This window comes from Carassius gibelio, chromosome B19, assembly GCF_023724105.1.
Source record: "Carassius gibelio isolate Cgi1373 ecotype wild population from Czech Republic chromosome B19, carGib1.2-hapl.c, whole genome shotgun sequence".
NCBI classification, from domain to species: Eukaryota; Metazoa; Chordata; class Actinopteri; order Cypriniformes; family Cyprinidae; genus Carassius; species Carassius gibelio.
In genome coordinates this window covers 13,111,479-13,132,457 of record NC_068414.1, presented here as the reverse complement: position 1 = coordinate 13,132,457, position 20,979 = coordinate 13,111,479, and the positions used below count along the sequence as shown (strand labels likewise).

Here is a 20,979-nt window from a genome sequence, read left to right as displayed (position 1 = left end):
CCCCCCCCAAAAACACATCAGCCCAAATCCACTCATGGTGTTTCTCATCATCTGAAATGTAACACAACACCACAAACACATTTTTTCTGTATTTTATTTCTGTAAACCCTGTTTTGCCATGCTACACATACAATACAAATTCCCCAGGGGTCTGTGCGGATGCCCTTTTTTCAGCTAGTGCACGCTAGAGATGAAGATCTGTCATTTGTAGTTTTAAAAAGAAAATGTTCTACAATTTAAAAAATATATTATAAAGACAAATGCCAATGAGTTACTGCGAGTTTTATAGGGTTGTAAAAAAAATATGGCATGCAGTGCAGTTAGACTACTTCATACAGGTAAAAATGTAAAATAAACTGAACAGTACTAATACTGGCAATAAATGAAAATACATTATTAATACATCCAGCTACTGTACATTTACAGCAATCTCTTTACAGTGTGGTTTAGGTGTCAGCCCAATGAGCAGAGGGGAAAATTAAATAATAATAAAAACATTTGTGAGCTGTGAGCATCGTCCAGAGCTGACAGCAGCAAATACCAATAAAGGTACATTTTCTCTCTTTTTCTGAAATCACTTACTGTTATACTGTACAATTGTGAATAATAAAAAAAGGTGAAAAATATATTTAATCATCTTGTATATGACACTCATAATAATCTATTTAATTAATGGGTTAATCAATCTTTTTAAAAGCGTTATAATGAGTTAAACGGGGATGGGCAAACTTGGAACTGGAGGGGTGGAGCTTTAACCCTAATCAAACTTAACTTAGTTAGGATTACTAGAAGGCTACAGGTAGGTGAGGTTCATCAGGGTTGGAGCTAAACTCGTTTAATATTTAAACTATAAAATAATGTACAGAATAACAGTGAGACGCCCTTTTGCATCCAAGCATCCAAGAAAAAATATATATAAGAAAACATTCTACAAGTCTGCAAATCTCATTGCAAGAAATTTTGAAATGTTATCTACTTCTTCTTCAGCATCAGTTAACTTCTGAATAAACCTGTGCTCATTTCAGTCTAAGAAGCCTGACCTTCAGTAAAAATCATAAACACAGACATTGGACAACAAAACATCTGCCAGGTCCAAATCGTTTCTGTCCCTCAGGGAACTGCTGCACTGCCAGCGCACATGACAAGTCGGCCTCACCTGCCAATCAACAACACACACACACAGAAAGCCTATTTATTGGGTTTCTGAGCTTCATTCACAGTATTTCCCCAGTGGAAACTGGCAAACTTACATGGCAGAAAATCAGTGATGAGAAGAAGCAATTCACAGAGCTCCATTGATACAGCTGTCTGTCAAAACAAAAAGCAGCTGTTTCTGCTGGACTGTGCTGACCTTTCCCACCGCACACCCCTGAGAACAGACCAGAGCAAGAAAACAGCAAGAGAAAGAGCTCATGTATACTCACCACAGCTCTGAGATCCAAACAAAGCCCGTTTCACAGCTAAACAGCCTGAAGATCACTTTAAAGCCCAGAACTCTGAATGCATGATCCTGAAGAGATAACTGTACACACTGAGCAGCTAAATACAGCTCTCTAGCTGTTTGTTTCAAAGTGAGGAAATGTTGCCCCAAATGTATTTACTTTACTGTCATTGCATTAGATCAATCAAAAAGTGCTTTGTATTTTCTTCATAAATTTTACTTTTCTAAAATAAATACTTTTATTCAATAAGGATGTATTAACTTGATCGAATGTGACGTTGAATATGTTAACACCATGTTAGATCAGTGAAAACAGGGTTTCTGCAGGATTTTTAAGCTCAAATGTAAGACTTTAAGACCTTTTTTAAGATCTGAACACAAAATGAATATATGAGCGGTGTAGGGCAATGTCTATAGTACCATATAAAGTACCATGAAATACCATACAATTACTGTAAAATGCATAAATTACAGTTCAGATACAGGTTTTCACAAAAACAGTTTTATAAAATCATAAACTTTACATTTCAGCCTTTAAAGTTGAGAGTATTAATAAAATAATTTAAACAATTTTCAATAAATGATTATATCAATTAAATGACTTAAATCAGTGGTGTGCAATATTGATAAAAAAAAATATCTTCTGAATATTCTGGGATTTTATTGATAACGATAATTAGATTCACATTTTGCTGAGTGTGTTATTGTGCTGATATCTTAAGGACTACAGTGGACAGCTGTTCATATTATGTGTGCTCAGTTCACACCATTTATAGAAATTAATAATTTCCATCAAGTTTTATGGGCATTTTTAACAGTCATTTTTTTTCTAAAAGTGTGCACCGTCTTTTAAATCAGATTCTTGCATTTGGGTTGTTACCAAGCAAATAAAATCAGCTTCAACAGAATTTATCTTTGCAATGCAGAGGAAACAGCTGCATTAGAAGTGTCATTTACATACATTTACACACTGTTTAATTTACACACTGTTTAATGCAGCTCAGGGGGACATGGAATACCTTAACCTGCAGGTGCAAATGCATATGTTAATGTTAAACAAAATATTGAAAACTGACGTTTGAAATTCTTTTAAAAATGAAAAGGTACCTTAAATGTGAAATTAAAACTGCCAGTAAGTCACTGTTAATAAGCGAGTCATTCTGATTGAACAGAATCATTTGAACGGTTGATTCATTCAGGAACAAAACAGCGTCCTGTTGCTCAGTCAAAAACAGCGCTGTGGTTTGAAATGATTTTTTTGTTGGAGCAAAAACAGGAAATATGGTGTCTAAATCGTAATCTTTTAATATTAACTACTTGTTTATTTAACTGTAGTGTAAAATCAATATCACATTTGTAATCATGCTTGCTTTTAGAATAAAAAAAAAAAGTGATATTAACCATATGAAATTATAGAAATATAAACATTATCTGCCCCCTATCTTAAATTGTGTGATAATTCTAAATGCATTTTAATAGCCTGATTAATGCATGCAGTGAAAGAACGCACTCTAAATGTGCAAACGCGCACTAGTCAAACCTACTAGACTTCATCACCTAATGTATGTGTGCACTCAAAATATCAAATTGCACATCATTAAAAACAATTATGATATTATCACAGACCATACATTTTGCACACCCCTTTTATAATGCATTGTCTTATCAATCCACCAGTTATCGTTCACATGTTTGTAGGGTAAAAACATGTGTTGATTTTCACATTGTTCTGAACTCATAATTAAGACTTTCTTTTACAAATTAAGACTTTTTAAAGCCCCGTGGAAACCTTGGAAAATAATGTGGATGTTTAAGGTTCTTTTTGCAGTTGTTTTTGTATGTTTCATAATTTTCTATTTTTATTGCATGCGAGTGTATGAATGGTTGTATATTTGTGTGTGTTCATATGTACAGTTAGGTCCATACATATATATATATATATATATATATATATATATATATATATATATATATATATATATATATATACACACACAGACACAATTTTCATCATTTTGGCTCTATATGCCACCAGAATAGAATTAAAATGAAACAAAGATGAAATTATAAGCTTTAATTCATGGGGCTGAACAAATATATAATATAAAATGCTTAGGGATTACAACCATTTTTATACACAACCCCCCCCCCCCCCATTTTCAGGGGCTCAAATGTAATTGTATAAATATAATAAAATAAAATCAAACATATTTTGTTGAGAATCCTTTGCAGGCAATGACGTCTGGGACTCAAGGACATCACCAGAGACCAGGTTTCTTCCTTTGTGATGCTTTGTCAGGCCTTTACTGCTGCTGGCTTCAGTAGTTGTTTTTTTGTGGGTCTTTCTGTCTTCAGCGAGTTAAATGCAGCTCAATCGGGTTGAGATCAGGAGATTGACTTGGCCATTGCAGAATATTACACTTTTTTTTTTCATGGGTTGTTTTTTCTATTTGTTTTGGGTCATCATCCATTTGTACTATGAAGCTTAGCTGAATTATGAACTTTAAGCACATATTCAGTACATAACTGTAATTTGAATGTTTTGGTCAACAGCTCAAATAATAAAAAAATGTGCCTTTGTCCAAATATATATGGCCTAACTGTATGTATTTTATTATTATTTTGTGTAGTATTATTGAATGTTTTGAATATCTGTTTTTATATTTCTTGAGTATTTTGTATGTTTTTTTTTTTTATGATTATCTCAGTATTGCCAAGCAGAAAAGTAAATAGTAAAATTAACTTAAAAAAGATTTAGATTTATTCTATTTCATTTGTTATATTCATCAAAACATCTGACAATTCATCAGCACCAATAGCCTTTTGGTTAGTGCGATGAAATATAGTGTATAGTGTAACTGTAATGAATCTTAAAAAAATTTAATAAATCTGAACATTCAGCTTTGCCTCACAAATAAACTACATTTTAAAATGTATTACAATAAGTTATTTTTAAATAGAAAAAAAATTCACAATAAAAATATTTTTTTATCAAATAAATGGTCTTTGTGAGCATAAGAGACAAAAACATTTGTATTTATTATTTAAAAAATTACCAAACTTATTTAAATATCATTCTATATAGTGTTAACTTTTATGTGAAATTATTTGCTGGAAAAAGTACATATGCTTATTTAAAATATATGGCTATTGGCTTGATTTTTATACTGTGCCTAACTCCTTTCAAGAATAATAAAATTAGATTTTTGAACATTATCCCTTAAGTAATTATCATACCATACATATTAAAGAAGCAGTTAAACTGGAAGATGATTGAAGAGAGAGAAGTTGAGGATGCACATCGAGCTTTTAATTATAATCACGCTCGTACACAATAAAGCTAATATTAATCGATGACACAATTAAAAGATTAGTGGGATTATGATTATTCTGAAAAGCCCATTGAGGGATCTAACGCTTAATCTCAGGATTAATTCAGCGGTGTATTATGAGATTTCAGCACAGCCTCGAGACGTACAGTAGAGTAGCTGTGGGATCTGTAGTGCTTCTCAGATGAATCACTGAAACTAAAGCGCAAGCCTCACAGTCTGGAGTGTTTTCACACATTTGAGAAACTTACCCATTCGGCTGCATTGAAAATGGACATCATCAGTATTTCAGATGTGCTGCTTCATAGTAAAGCTGTGCTAACTTCACTGAAAGACTCTTTAGTGTGTTTTTAATGAATGATTTCGAGTGGGTGGCTGAAAGAGGATCATAGAGACAGAAGGTGTCCAGACTGATTTTCCTCTACAACACAGCGGACAGAGTTAAATCACTGCTGAAACAGCACTGCAGGCCTAATGAGCTTCATCTGATTTTACTTCAGGGACGTCCTGCAGAAACTGTCACTTTAGGATGGGTTTTTATTAATTGTTTTCATGTAGTCCTACCAGTTACTGTTTCTTAAGAGACATACATTTAAAAAGCTAAAAAGTGGATTTTTAAAAACTGTGGATAAAGTTGATATAACATCCAAGTCAACTTTTAGACTTTAGTATAAGCAACTTAATATTAATCAGCGAAAACTTTGGATGTTTGGTGTTTAAGGTTTTGACATGGTTTCATCACATAATTATTATTAATTGTCAAAACATGAATATTTATGATGTTAAAGATTTGCTAGTCAGAAATAATGGATGTTTAAGCTTTATGTAGACAATTTATGTAGAGTGATTAGTGTTTCAATGAAGCATATGAATGTATTGTATTTCAAATAAATGCTTGATATTCATCTAAAAATCTGACAATTTTAAATATATTACAATAACAGACAGTAATTTTAAATACTGATAATATTTAACTTAATTAATATTAATATTTCAATTAATATTTATTAATTTATACTATATTTCAGATTAAATAAATTCAGTCTTGTTGAGCATGCTATATATATAAAATTGGGCCAAAACATGAGGATTTATGATAAATATGGGTTATTCAGAATCAACTCATGTTTTAGCTCCATGTAGACATGGTGATTAGTGTTTTGATTACGCTTCTTCTGTTTCAGTAAGTATATGCTAAATCAGTTAGTGTACAAACATAGTAACAACATATAAGCTTTTCAGTTTCCTCAACAAATTGATACAGAATTTAGAAACCTCTGTTCTACATCTCTATTGTGTACAGTAATGTTCATGATGATCTTAAAATGCAAGATTAATGAACTTAAATGCACGTTACAGTATTTTTTTTTTTTTATATGTTGAGTATATTGAAGCTGCATGTCTGCTTCAAGGTTTTTTTTTTTCTTAACTTTATAGCATTGATATAATCTGTGCTATAGATTTTTTTATTTTAACACAATACATTGAATTCAACAATAATAATAAAAAACAAGCACTGGTTTATAAAACAAATCTTTATTAAATGAAAGGTATTTTCTTTTCCAAGTACAAAATAGAATATACAAATACTTTGCATCGTTGAAAACAACACCACAATGAAAGTGAAAGAAAATCCATCAGTCAAAAACACGACAGATGAGGTGCACAAACCTCTTAGAAACTGAGTTAGATCTAGACGTCTCATTGTTCAAGCAGCTCAGCACAAGAATACCATCTCCAACCAGTGAATTCACGAAACTGGTCTCAGACATGCAGTTTCGATGCACACAGACCCAGATCTGATCAGTGTGTACAGTGATGGTTCAGGGTGGCGTGAGAGCCAACCAAACACCCGGTTTAATGCTGCCACAGTGTTCACTATCAGCACCTGAGGCCAAATGATGACGACGATATCTGTATGCTGATAGCATTTAAATGTCATTTTAGGAGTATCTAAGATGTATCCAAGTCTGTTATCATTTACTAGCACATGCTGTTCCAAATGGTATTTTTCTTTCTTTTGCGAAACGCTAATGAAGACAGAGTGTCTGAGCAGCTCTTTTGACTACAACAAAAACTGGATTTATAATATCAAACTACAAGATGAACAAAGGCATTAAAAGTGGCCCATTTGATTTATAAGCACATTTAGACGCAATATGATATCATTGTGTGAGGAGCAAACTGATAATCTTTCACTTCACCAAGCTCTAAAAAGCCATAATGAATATTAAAACATGAAGCTTTTTCAGAAGTCATATGGATCACTTTCAAGGTGTTAAATTTGGACTGTGGCAGCTCAGACATTCGACTTCACATTGCATTATATGTTTCTTGGTTTGCAGGGAGTGAGTAAATGATGACAGAACTTTACAAGTCTTTTTGCGAACTACTCCTTCTGTATTGTGATAAATCAGCTGCAAACCATAATCATAATGGTGTGATTTAAACGTCTGTTGCAGGTGTATTACTGATTGTACATTTCACATTCTTATCAGTTCTTCACGTAGCAGTTTCTTCTGTTAATAGTGGCTGTGGGCGTGTCTAGAGGTGCTGGTTTTCTGGGATTGGTGCAGCACAGTGTCAGTCACACACAGGGGCACCACACAAAACCAAAGGAAAGAGACGACTATGGACACATTCGGATGTCTGATTTTGACTGCTGGTGAGGACCATAAACCCCTCCAAAAGTCTCCTGAGGGGTCCATGAGCAGAGCTCTTCAGAGTCTTTGGCATTCTTACCAATTAGTTGAAATATTTCATGTACATTTATATAAAAATTAATTTTGGAACAGAAACTAAGTAAAACATCAGACACAGAAGCTCTACTTCCCACACTGCTCTAAGTGTCTATGTACTCTAAGTAAATTCACAATAAAATGACTTTGTGTTGGACTTATCCTACTAAAACTCTATCTGTACATATCTATCTACTTTGTAAACCCCTTTGTTTTATTCTCACACACGTGCGCACACACACACACACATTTAGTTGCGCTGTATAACAGCGACACAATCGCATGTTTCATCTCTGGTACCTTATGAGAACAGAATAGTTCATATGCATCGCCGTCCAATCAGATCACATGAAATCATTTAGCTCCGCCTCCAGTGCAGCAGCCATCTCGTCAGCCTCTGAGCTGCTGCCCTCCTCATTGGAGTCTTTACTGGAGCCACCATCATCATCGTCGTTGTTATCTTCTCTGGCCTCCTCCAGTTTTCTTTTGTGGCCCCTAAAGATAGAAACACAGAGGCGTCGGTCAGTGATGCTCGTTTGGAGAGAAAAGCTCATTGGTTCAAAGCGGTCTGGTTGCCAGGGTTATGTATGACAGTGTTGAGTGTTGTTGACAGTGATTGGTTGCAGCACTCGGTCATGATTTGCATCTCCACCAGTGTCTGACAGGCACCAGCGGAGGGGATTGGTGCCAGGTGCCTGAAGCACCACAAAACAAAAAATGCCATCCTAACTTTGTTGGCACTCTCTGATCACAGGAACAAACTCTGCTTGCTTAAGAGCAATAAAAGAACAAATCAGTAACACTTTATAATAACTGCACACTATTAATCATTAATTAAGCATTAGTAAACAGATAATTCATAATTTATAAAGCATTAATAGACAGTAATAAGCAGGTTATAAAAACAGATATAAATGCTTTATTCTTGATTTAAAAGCATATCTATAATGTGTTTAATAATTGTATTTTCATACTTTATTCATGATCAATTTATCCTTTCTCTATGAAGTATAGCATTATTTACAAACCAGTTATTTAGGAGTTGCCAGTGATTCATAAGATCACAAGAAATGTAGTAAATTCAGGTAGTTATAAAGCATTTAGTAGTGGTCAGTTAACTATTTATGTGAGCTCATCTAAAGTGAGGACTAGTTATGCCTTGTAAAGCATTTATAAATGATATTTAAAGGCTCAGTTATCTTCTAAACAAAAAACGGAAACAAACACAACACATTGATACAGAACATATAAATATTAACAGCCTTTAAATCTCATTTGTAAAAGCTTTACAAGGCATAAATAGTCCTCACTTTAAATTAGCTCACAAAAATAGTTAACTAACAACTACATATGTTTCATAACTACCTGAATTAACCCTGAATTACAGTAGAAATACATGTTAATAAACCATATATTAACACTATAAGTAACTATATGTCTGAATAAAAAGATGTATGAATGCACATTTAAATAATTTATTAATCTTTTACTTACAATTTCTAAGTGATCTTATGAACCACTGACAACTCCTTAATAACTGGTGTGTAAATAATGCTATACTTAATTTAGAAATTTTAAATTGATCATTAATAAAGTATGAAAACACAATTATTAAACACATTATAGATATGCTTTTAAATCAGGTATAAAGCATTTATATCTGTATTTATAAACTGCTTATAAATGTTTATTAATGCTTTATAAATGATTAACTGTTTCCTAATGCTTAACTAATGATTAATAGCATGCAGTTATTATAAAGTGCTACCAACAAATGTCATGTTCCTTGGGGTGAGAACAAGCAAATGTTCAATTAACTATCATCTATCATAACATTAACAGACAAGTAACCTTTAAAATAAGCGTCCCCTTAATGGTATGTTAGTGTCCTTGTTACACATTACTTGTAGTCGTTGTAAAACAAAGATTATTGCAGTGGTGTAGAAAGTACCTGAAAGTCACACCCAAGTAAAAGTACAGATTATCTTACCAGAAAGTTACTTTGGTAGTAGTTGAAGTCACCGTTTAGAATATTACTTGAGTAATGTTATTTGAGTCTTAAAGTATGTGATATTTATAGTACTTAAGTACGAAAAGTATTTTTTAAATCTTAAATGTACTTAATTATTTGAAAGTAAAAGTAAGAGTAAATGCAAAATGGAAAAGAAGCATATATGTACATATATATGTACATATTATATATATATATATATATATATATATATATATATATATATATATATATATATATATATATATATATATACACACACACACACACACACACACACACACATGTTCCTGTAGCTCAACTGGTAGAGCACTGCGCTCTAGGTTGGGGGTTCGATTCCCCGGGAACACATGATATGTAAAAATTGATAGCCTGAATGCACTGTAAGTCACTTTGGATAGAAGCGTCTGCTAAATGCATACATTTAATTTTTAATTATATATATATATATATATATATATATATATATATATATATATATATATATATATATATATATATATATATATATATATATATTAGTGGTGGGCATAGATTCATTTTTTTTTTATCTAGATTAATCTCACTGTGATCTTGAAATTAATCTAGATTAAAATGGCTCATTTGAATTTTGACGAAGGAATTCAGAATATGTGTGTTACCCAAATAAAATGGACAAACAGTAAGTCTTTGAGAAGGGGTTTATCAGGCTACAGTAGGTAAGTCACTTATTGCTTTACTGAACTTGTACATCATGATTATTTAATGTGTTCATGCATCTGCAGAAAAACAGTACTCTTTGTGTGATTAAGTTTAAATTTAGTTTAAGTTTAAGTTAAATAGGCCTACGTTTAATTATATAAATATAAAATGCATACAGAAGATTTTAAGATTTAAGAAGGTTTTTTGCCGTCTACAATTTAAAATACCTGGAATATTGAGTTTTAATAGACTAATAAATGAATGTGCGTGCACTCTGTATATGATTTGGTGATATCGCCTACTTGATAAGGTCAGATTGCATCATTACAACACTTGCCATATTATCACAGACGATGCTGTATTGCACACCGAAGACTCGACTTGAGGGGGAAATGAAATCATCCGCGGTTTTGCGCGGCGCAGACTTGTTTGTACAGGAGCATAGGTGTTTTTTAGGAGTCTAACTTGCAAACGCCAGACCATTGAGTCGTCAAACCTGCTTTCCTGCAGTCTATGTTCTTCTGACTCTTTTGCAGTAAGTAACGAATATAGTTAGGGGAAATTTATCGGGGTAAAAATACATTTACGGTGCTCGGGCCCTAATTAGGAAATGCAGTGGAGTAAAAGTGAAAATTGGCTGAAATATAAAAACTGAAGTAAAGTACACATACTGCCAAAAAATACTAAAGCACTGTAACGAAGTTAGCAAGAAGGTGCTATTGATGGATGGATTAGATGAAGGATTCAATGAAGGAGACCACTAACTACACAAAATTAAAACAAAGCAGAAATGCACTTCTGATACCTCTCTTTCACAAAACAGACTTACGAAAGAAAATATGGATGGTGCACTGAAGAGAGAGCACATCTTTTCTCATAAATCTGTGCTTCTGACAGTAAGATGATGCAACACACTGTCCTGCTCACAGCCGCTGTGGATGAATAAACAAAGAAACCTAAACAGAGGATTCATTTCAGATCTGATGCCCTACCGATAGGGCAAGAAATTCATTTTAATGCTAATTAATTAAAAGGTTAAGCCCATCAGTCACTGCTCTGCATAGAAGAACATGCACTACCATTAAAAAGTTTGGGGTCAGTAAGTAAAATAAATGAATTCCTTTATTTAGCAGCAACGATGCATTCAATTGATCAAATATGATGGCAAAGACATTTATAATGATACAAAGAATTTATATTTCAGAAAATGCTGTTCTTTTGAAATTTCCATTCTTCACGGATGAAAAAATTATAAGCAGCACAACTGTTTTCATTACTAATAATCATCCCAATGTATCTTGATCAGCATATTATACTGATTTCTGAAGGATCATGTGACACTGAAGACTGAGGTAATGCTGCTGAAAATACAGCGCTGCATCACAGGAATTAATTACGTTTTAACATATATTCAGAAAGAAAACCGTTATTTGAAATAATATTTAGTAATATTACTAAATAGTAAAATTATTTAACAAAATAACAGTTTTTACTGAATTTGTGATCAAGTTAATATGCGAGATGAGCTTATAGACCCTAAACGTTAGAAAATAAATAAATAAATATATATATAAATAAATATATAAATATATAAATATATATATATATATATATATATATATATATATATATATACAGTATTGTTCAAAATAATAGCAGTACAATGTGACTAACCAGAATAATCAAGGTTTTTAGTATATTTTTTATTGCTACGTGGCAAACAAGTTACCAGTAGGTTCAGTAGATTTTCAGAAAACAAACAAGACCCAGCATTCATGATATGCACGCTCTTAAGGCTGTGCAATTGGGCAATTAGTTGAAAGGGGTGTGTTCAAAAAAATAGCAGTGTCTACCTTTGACTGTACAAACTCAAAACTATTTTGTACAAACATTTTTTTTTTCTGGGATTTAGCAATCCTGTGAATCACTAAACTAATATTTAGTTGTATGAGCACAGTTTTTTAAAACTGCTTGACATCTGTGTGGCATGGAGTCAACCAACTTGTGGCACCTCTCAGCTGTTATTCCACTCCATGATTCTTTAACAACATTCCACAATTCATTCACATTTCTTGGTTTTGCTTCAGAAACAGCATTTTTGATATCACCCCACAAGTTCTCAATTGGATTAAGGTCTGGAGATTGGGCTGGCCACTCCATAACATTAATTTTGTTGGTTTGGAACCAAGACTTTGCCCGTTTACTAGTGTGTTTTGGGTCATTGTCTTGTTGAAACAACCATTTCAAGGGCATGTCCTCTTCAGCATAGGGCAACATGACCTCTTCAAGTATTTTAACATATGCAAACTGATCCATGATCCCTGGTATGCGATAAATAGGCCCAACACCATAGTAGGAGAAACATGCCCATATCATGATGCTTGCACCTCCATGCTTCACTGTCTTCACTGTGTACTGTGGCTTGAATTCAGAGTTTGGGGGTCGTCTCACAAACTGCCTGTGGCCCTTGGACCCAAAAAGAACAATTTTACTCTCATCAGTCCACAAAATGTTCCTCCATTTCTCTTTAGGCCAGTTGATGTGTTCTTTGGCAAATTGTAACCTCTTCTGCACATGCCTTTTTTTTAACAGAGGGACTTTGCGGGGGATTCTTGAAAATAGATTAGCTTCACACAGACGTCTTCTAACTGTCACAGTACTTACAGGTAACTCCAGACTGTCTTTGATCATCCTGGAGGTGATCATTGGCTGAGCCTTTGCCATTCTGGTTATTCTTCTATCCATTTTGATGGTTGTCTTCCGTTTTCTTCCACGTCTCTCTGGTTTTGCTCTCCATTTTAAGGCATTGGAGATCATTTTAGCTGAACAGCCTATCATTTTTTGCACCTCTTTATAGGTTTTCCCCTCTCTAATCAACTTTTTAATCAAAGTACGCTGTTCTTCTGAACAATGTCTTGAACGACCCATTTTCCTCAGCTTTCAAATGCATGTTCAACAAGTGTTGGCTTCATCCTTAAATAGGGGCCACCTGATTCACACCTGTTTCTTCACAAAATTGATGACCTCAGTGATTGAATGCCACACTGCTATTTTTTTGAACACACCCCTTTCAACTAATTCAACTAATTGCCCAATTGCACAGCCTTAAGAGCGTGCATATCATGAATGCTGGGTCTCATTTGTTTTCTGAGAATCTACTGAACCTACTGGTAACTTGTTTGCCACGTAGCAATAAAAAAATATACGAAAAACCTTGATTATTCTGGTTAGTCACATTGTACTGCTATTATTTTGAACAATACTGTATGTGTGTGTGTGCATTACATCTTCTGAAGTCATATGATACCTTTTTGTGAGGAACAGACTGAAATCCAAGTAATTATTCATTCTTTTGCTTTCAACTTCAGTCTGTCTGTCACACAAAGCCATGACTTGACATCAGAAGACTTGAAATAAAGAGCACAAATCAGAGAGAAACATTTATGCTACTTTTTATGGCGCTTTTGTGTTTCATGCTAGAAAGAAATGAATACAGGTTTGGAAAGACTGAATACATTTTCATTTGCGGATGCACAATTCCATTAATGACCCTGCAGTAGCTTCACATACATGAAAGCCAGTCAATCATCTGACAAACACACACAACTACCTTGTAAGCAAGTTTTGTAGACATAATAATGCTCCGGCAGAACTAAATAAGCGCCAGCTGTCATTAGATGTGCTGACAGTACAGACAGCTGCTTTGATCACTGGACAGTGTGTGTCTCACATTTAGTGTCATGATGAATCCACTACCACCTGCTGATAAAGAACCAGCCCGACTACATGAATAAAAGATAAAAGCAAAGGAAGGACAGAAAATGGAAAACATTAGGAAAGAAAGTCAACCTGACAATGGAGCAGACCATGTGTTTGATATTTATGGACTGAGAAACAGGGGAAATGGGACTCGGTGTCGTGGTCACGTCATTTCTGCTTGTGTCCATGTAATTAGAAGAAATACAAACAGGAAGCTTGTCTCTCAAGGTTTGGGAAGCTCTTTGAGCATCGCTAGTTTAACATTGATTCGTAACACCACAGTCTTACATCTTCAGTCAAAGCACAGACCAAAGCACAGCGCTGTTATTCACACCGCCACCATCGCCCTTTCTTTATGTGATATTTCATATGAGAACATCTGAAATCAGATTTAACTCAGAGAGTAAAGAATAATATGAAGTTAGGAATAAAACTGAGGTAGAAATTACACATAGGAGCTCCTCGTCAAGGCTACAAAAATAAATACATTAACTACACAAAAAAAAGAAAGAACCAAATTATAACACTCAAAACACAAGAGAATACATTTGGAAATTTTTGCAAATCTTGCAAAGGTTTATTGGTTTGAGTTTAGCTTTGAATTTTCTTTCTTTTTTCTTATTTAATGCACTTTGTAATATTAGAAGAAATGAAAACTAAACCAAAACTAAATAAAAATGAAAAATATTCACAAATTAAAATCAATTTGTACCTCAAAACTACACTGATAGCCAAAACACACAATTAAATAATAAAAAAAAACGTAGTAAAATTATTATATACATTACTGTAAATTAGGCTGCTTTAAAATGTAAAATAACACTTTTTAAATAACAGATTTAATAGTTTTTAACTATTCTCTTGTTGCTGAGAAGCCTACGCATAATTTCACTTCATGCTCGCACAAATATAGTCCAGACACATTATAATAAACCTATAACGTGGCAGTGTAATTATGCTGGGACATGAACACGGACCGTCTCTTTGGTAATGGCAGAAATGTATTAACAGCTCTGAAGAACTCATTGTAGCAGGTTTGCTATGATGACTTTTATGGTGGACTGATAAACATGTACCAATCCTGCAGAAGCGTTAGATTTGGGAAAACCTCAAGTCGGTTCACATTTATATGCTTGGCAGATGCTTTTATCCAAAACGTCTTTAAAATGTATGGACTAAAAGCATAAATTTAATTGAATCAGTTCATGTTTTCCCTGGGAATGAACCCATGACACTGGCATTGCTAGCGCCACACTTCACTGTTTGAACTGCAGACATCCTTAAACAGAAGTAGCCAAAAAAACAATTGTGCAATTATGAAATCACCACCCCATAAAAGTATTTCTGCTGCCAAATCCACAAAAATTACAACTGAACTCTGACCAAAAGCAAAACCAAAAGTTTGCATGAAACCTCATCTTCAGAATACAAAGAAATGCTGTTTTGTTGATTTGTCTGGAGAGTTTTCTGACAACAGCTCAACACTCGCCCAGCGACAGCTGTCTGTGACCTCACAGCGCACGTCTGAAAATGATATGCATGCTTGAGATGCCTCAACAGAGTGCCCCTTCTCCGTTGGGAATAGTGCTGTCAGGCTGGAAAACCAGCTTCTTTTCAAACCGCAAATAGACTCAAACTCAAAAGAAGGAATATCCCCATTTCTTACGTTCTGTCTCACTCCCTCAGTCTCTCGCTGTCTGCAGAAACTGATTACATAAGCACAAAGGCAGTGAGATTGTGGGAGGAGGATGTGACTGCAGAAACTGGGCCGGCTCAGAGATTGTTCCCTCTGAATGCCCCTGAAAGATTTAAACAGGACAGCGCTCTCGTAGCCGAGAGAAAGAAAGGCAACTAGAGGAAAAGTGCGGTGATGAGGAAAGACAAAAGAGAAAGTATAAGGCAGGGAGAAATACTGAAAATACAGAAAGAACAAAAGCACAACATCATTTCTTGCCCTCATGTCATTCCAACCCTGTATTTTCTTTCTTCTGTGGAGCTCAGAAGATGATTCATGGGAAAATGAAGAAAGAAAATCATACAGGTGAGTGAATGATGACAGAAACGCACTTTTAAAGCCACAGAAGAGGCATTCAATCAACCCTGGAGGTTTAGTGATGTGTGTTCGATTGGTTCTCATACGTGTGTTAAGCACCATGGTGGGCAGTATTGACTGAAGATGATGGTTGTACATGCGTGGAGAAGACAGCACAGGTCAATAAGTGTCACGTTTTGTCTTGAGGCATCCTCAAGAATCAGTCAGGACGGGTGAATGAGGCATGGACGTTTGCAGTCGGCTTTCAGAAGATCGTTTCAGACTCATGGAGTGTGTTTACAGGAGCATTTGAAAAGAAAGGCCGCACACATTTAAGTACTGTGGTCCATCAATTACTTGGGAGAAAGACTAAGCTTCTGTTGGCATCGCAGCTTGAGCTGGAAAATATTGAGAGAGAGAGAGAGAGAGAGAGAGAGAGAGAGAGAGAGAGAGAGAGTGTCAACTAAGCACAGCTCAAAAAAGAACTCAAAAGAGTCTATTATGTACTGTACACAAGCATCGTCACTGCAGCAGTTTGTCCTCCTCTGTGAGCACTGGACACTTTGAGAGAAAACCCAGCAAAATGACCGCTTCTAATGTTTATGTTGGTTTTAAGGTCGTCCAGACTACAGCCAATCACAATGCACTGGATAGCTGGCCAATCAGAGCACACCTTGTTTTTCAGAACGACAAGCTTTGTAAAAATCGACTTGTTTCAGAAGGCGGGCACAGACGAGAAACAATAATGTACAGTAAGTGTTTTTTGAAACTTATACCACATAAACGGCGCAATACACCAAATAATGTTATTTTTAGCATTGTTATATGATCTGTTTAAAGTTGACAAAACAAACTACAAATTGATATATATCAAAACAGGAAATTGATTCAACTCTTTGATTAGGTCCATTGAATGCTCATTCTGAGTGGGCAGGTCTGGATCACTGGATGTCTGTATGAAAGCACCGCAGCACACAGCATGAGGCTCGTGGACTGACCTCAAGCTTTGATGGCTACAGCAGCTCTATGTAACAGATTTAAGGCTCAGTGATTTTAAGATGGCTCCATTAACTTGCAATTAATTAAACCACATTGTCAGAGTTCGGATGGAAAAAATGAGAAACCGCAGTTTCAGGATAGTTTCGTTTTTAATCATAACATGCTGGTGGAAAGAGGAAGTAGGTAAGAAAATAGTGAGCATGGTGACGTTCAGATGAGCAATTTCACTCGTATTTACAGCTCTATCGCTCTCTATCCCTCTCTTTCCTGTCATTCTGCTCGGAGGCTCCCAGAAGTGGAAGTAAAGTGAATTTAGCAACAATATACTGTAACATTTTTAGTTAAATATCACTACCTTTCAAATTCATCGATTTTTTTTTATATATAAATTAATACTTTCATTCATAAAGGACACATTCAATTGAGCAATAACAATAGTAAAGACATTTATAATGTAACAAAATATTTATATTTCAAATAAATGCTGTTCTTTTAAACTTTCTGTTCATCAAACAAACATGAAAAAATAATAAGAATAAATGTCTCTTGAGCAGCAAACAATTATATATTAAAATGATTTCTGAATGATCGTGTGACACTGAAGACTGGAGAAAGGATGGGGAAAATTCAGCTTTAAATAAATTACATTTTAAAGTATATTAAAATAGAAGAATTATTATAAATTGTAATGATATTCCATGGTATATCTATTTTACTGTACGTTTGATCAAATAAAATCACCTGTGGTGAGCCAAAGAGACTGCTTTCAAAAACATCTTAAATATCTTGGGGTCTTTAAAAAATCTTGACATATTTGTAGCTTTTAGTGCAGGTATGGTATATAACAACATAAAAACATCACTGCACTAACAGCTCAGAGAATGACTCTGGGAAAACAGACTTGAATCATATTTGACATGCTGCCAGCGCTTATTAATTGATGATCAATTTAAGAGTGTAAAACTTTTAAGCTAAACAAAGCTCATCATAAACCAATTAACCTCTAGCCTCAAAAACATAACACCCAGCATTAACCCAAACAGCTATAAAAGTCAGGATTATTGACAGTGTTTAATGTATGTCCAGAACCACAGCTTGACCTGCAACAAGCAAAATGAAAATCAAATTAAACAACAAAGGAAACTAAGCTGATCTGCATTTCATAACTTCACATGAACATGAATCAGTGAGTACCCTTCATAATTTACTGGCAGATGACAAAACGAGTCAACATTGAATTAAACAGATGCACTAAAAGTAATCTGTAATCTCTATATTCTCAATCATCTAGATTGAAATGCCCAGTAGCTGTTTTCTGTAAACTGCCATGTTTGAGTGATAGATCTATCACTTTTTGTTCTTATTGTGTTCTGGAAGAAACCAAACTTTGCAGAATGCAGTTCAGAAGTGCACCACACAGAGAAACGAGAGAAAGCGAGAGGAAGTCCATGCACCTCATCATCGATCATCTCAATAGACGTTCACCGTGTTTAATCCATCACAGGTCTGTTCTGGGAGGACATAAAAAGAAGCCGGCCCTATTCAAAGATCATCCATTTACCCAGAAGCCCCCGGACACAGCGCCAGTGATGCATCAATTACAGCATGCATGAGAAATGCAGCCGCACTCATCTACAGTAAGGGCAAAAAGTCACCATTTAACCACAACTACAGAGCAACTAAGAAGCGATGAGAGTGAAATTTCTCCTTTTATCTTTATTTAACCACTAGAATAAAACACGAATGCACATTTCCATGAGGAACCTCAGATTTGGAGAGCGTTGCTCGCTAGCACCTTCATTAAGCAGTCAACAGCCAAATTATTTCTGCCTCATTAACTTCATAAACGTGCCATTCATACACACTTGTGAAATCATCATTAGTGAGGATAGAGTGGAAGGATCTTCTAAACGCATCCCATGGGACATCACAAATCCAAATCCTCTTTAGTCTGCGCTCTCTTCATTCGCTGTTTGTTTCCATGGAGAACGGACCCGAGACATGGGCAGCAGTAATTAAATCAGATCAGGAGTATACCATACTCTTTCTCTGGCTTTACAATCACACTGGGCTGTTCAGAGAGTTCAGATGGATCCATTAAGAGTGCAATAATGCGCCTCTTCCGTGTGTTATTTCACAGCCCATAATATTCACCAGCTGAGGAGATTGAATGTAGAATAGCACCTGCAGGTCTGTTGCCATGGCGTCAAAAAGCGGCCTTAGGTCTTGGAAATCCTCCGAAAGCCGTTGGAGGAACTGTACAATGTGCAGATCGGTGAAGGCTTATGAAGCTCAAGGAAACACATTAACAGCAAAAGAACCATCTCTGATACAAGTTTGACATGGAGAGGAACAGAAGCCTTTCCATTTATCATAGTTGATGAGGTGTGTGTCGTTTTTGATAATTGTTTATACTTTATGTTGGATTACACTGCTCGATTCATATGGATGACTTGTATGATACCTTTATGAGTTTTGTTAGAATAATCTTTCACTGCAGGGACAGAAACCACTCCGGTCTCATTATTAAAAAGATCTTCAATATCTGATTTCAAAGTCAAACATTTAAATAAAAAAATGTGTGAATATCTGCTAGTGTGATGGGAAAATAAGTTTGTACTGCATTGTTCTGAACTCTGAACAAAGTAACAGTTGTATTGAAAAAGCTCGCTCATTCTCTGGCAGCAGGTGGAGCGTTTGGTAGAAATATAACTTTCCCCGGTGACGGCAGAACACAAAGCAGCGCAGCACTGGACTTTGAACATGCAGCGCTTGTGTGTATTCAATAAAATCAAAACGTTAGCCTTTAGAAATTTAATCGTCACATTCAGTCATATCACAATTCTGGTCTTTTTCCGTCCCCAAGTTTAAGACCTCTTGAAATCATAATTAAGATATTATTGTACAATTTAAGACTTTTTAAGGCCTTAAAAAGTCTTGATACAACTAAATGGAAGACTTTTTAAGACACTGCGGAAACCCTGCCTGCGTTAGAAAAACTTTGCAGGGCTAAGCATTAGGGGGGTTCCGATCACGATCGGCCGATCGTTATGCGCATCTCGTCAGTAAAGCCGGTTTTCTAATCAGCTGTTAATTCCATCAGGTGCGTGATTTCACATAGAGCAGCTGTTACTACACAGAGCCGTTGTTAATAGAGAAGATGCGCAAATCCACTTCATTTTCAGCGTTTTTTGGCGCATCTTCTCAGTTAACAACGGCTCTGTGTAGTAACAGCTGCTCTATGTGAAATCACCCACCTGATGGAATTAACCGCTGATTAAATAACCGGCTTTACTGACGAGATGCGCATTAACGATCGGCCGATCGTGATCGGAGCCCCCCTAGTAAGCATCCCACCGAGTACTTAAGCGACATACCAAGATATACTGTTGCAGTAATATTAGTTATAGAAACGAAACACTTTGAAGTGTCACTGTTTGTCATTGTCTTATCACACCAGTGATAGATTTGTTACTGAATCTGGCGTCAGAGCAATGAAGGGAGGAGTGTTTCTTATGGGAGTTGATTTCAAATACCAAAAGTGTTTCTAAGAAATTACTTATCGCGTTTAAACGCTTAATTTTCAACCATTACATTAGATATACAAAATTATGAGGAAATTTATATTCAAGTCACGTATCTAAACTTTTGACTTCTTTAGAGAAAGTTCATCTAACACAGTCTTCTATAGTATATTTGATAGTTCTCAGCAGCTGGCACTCTCAAATGCAAGACTGCTGATTTCTCTTGAGTATCAGCATTGTATGTGTGTATGCTTGCATGCACTAATTGAAACTTTGATCAAAATGACTTACAGAGATGACCCCCACAAGAGTTATTTGATAAAAAAAAATAATAATAATTGCAGTTCACCAAAAATTCTACATTTTTGGTGATTTCGATTTTATGCACCGTGAAAAAAAATAATAAAATAAATAAATAGCAGCAAACAGTTTTGCAAAGACATGATCCTGATTAAATGACAAAAC

General features: G+C 35.0%; 1 protein-coding gene across 2 annotated transcripts in view; it reads right to left on the bottom strand.

Moving 5' to 3' along the window:
• Positions 1–6,287: 6,287 nt before the first annotated feature.
• Positions 6,288–20,979, bottom strand: part of LOC127979658 (RNA polymerase II subunit A C-terminal domain phosphatase) — a 97,272-nt gene continuing 82,580 nt past the window's right edge. For both annotated transcript variants that reach the window (XM_052585248.1, XM_052585249.1), the window contains one exon: positions 6,288–8,003. In XM_052585248.1, the coding sequence (XP_052441208.1) occupies positions 7,853–8,003 (151 nt within the window). In that variant the 3' untranslated portion in view covers positions 6,288–7,852. The remainder of the gene's footprint in view (positions 8,004–20,979) is intronic.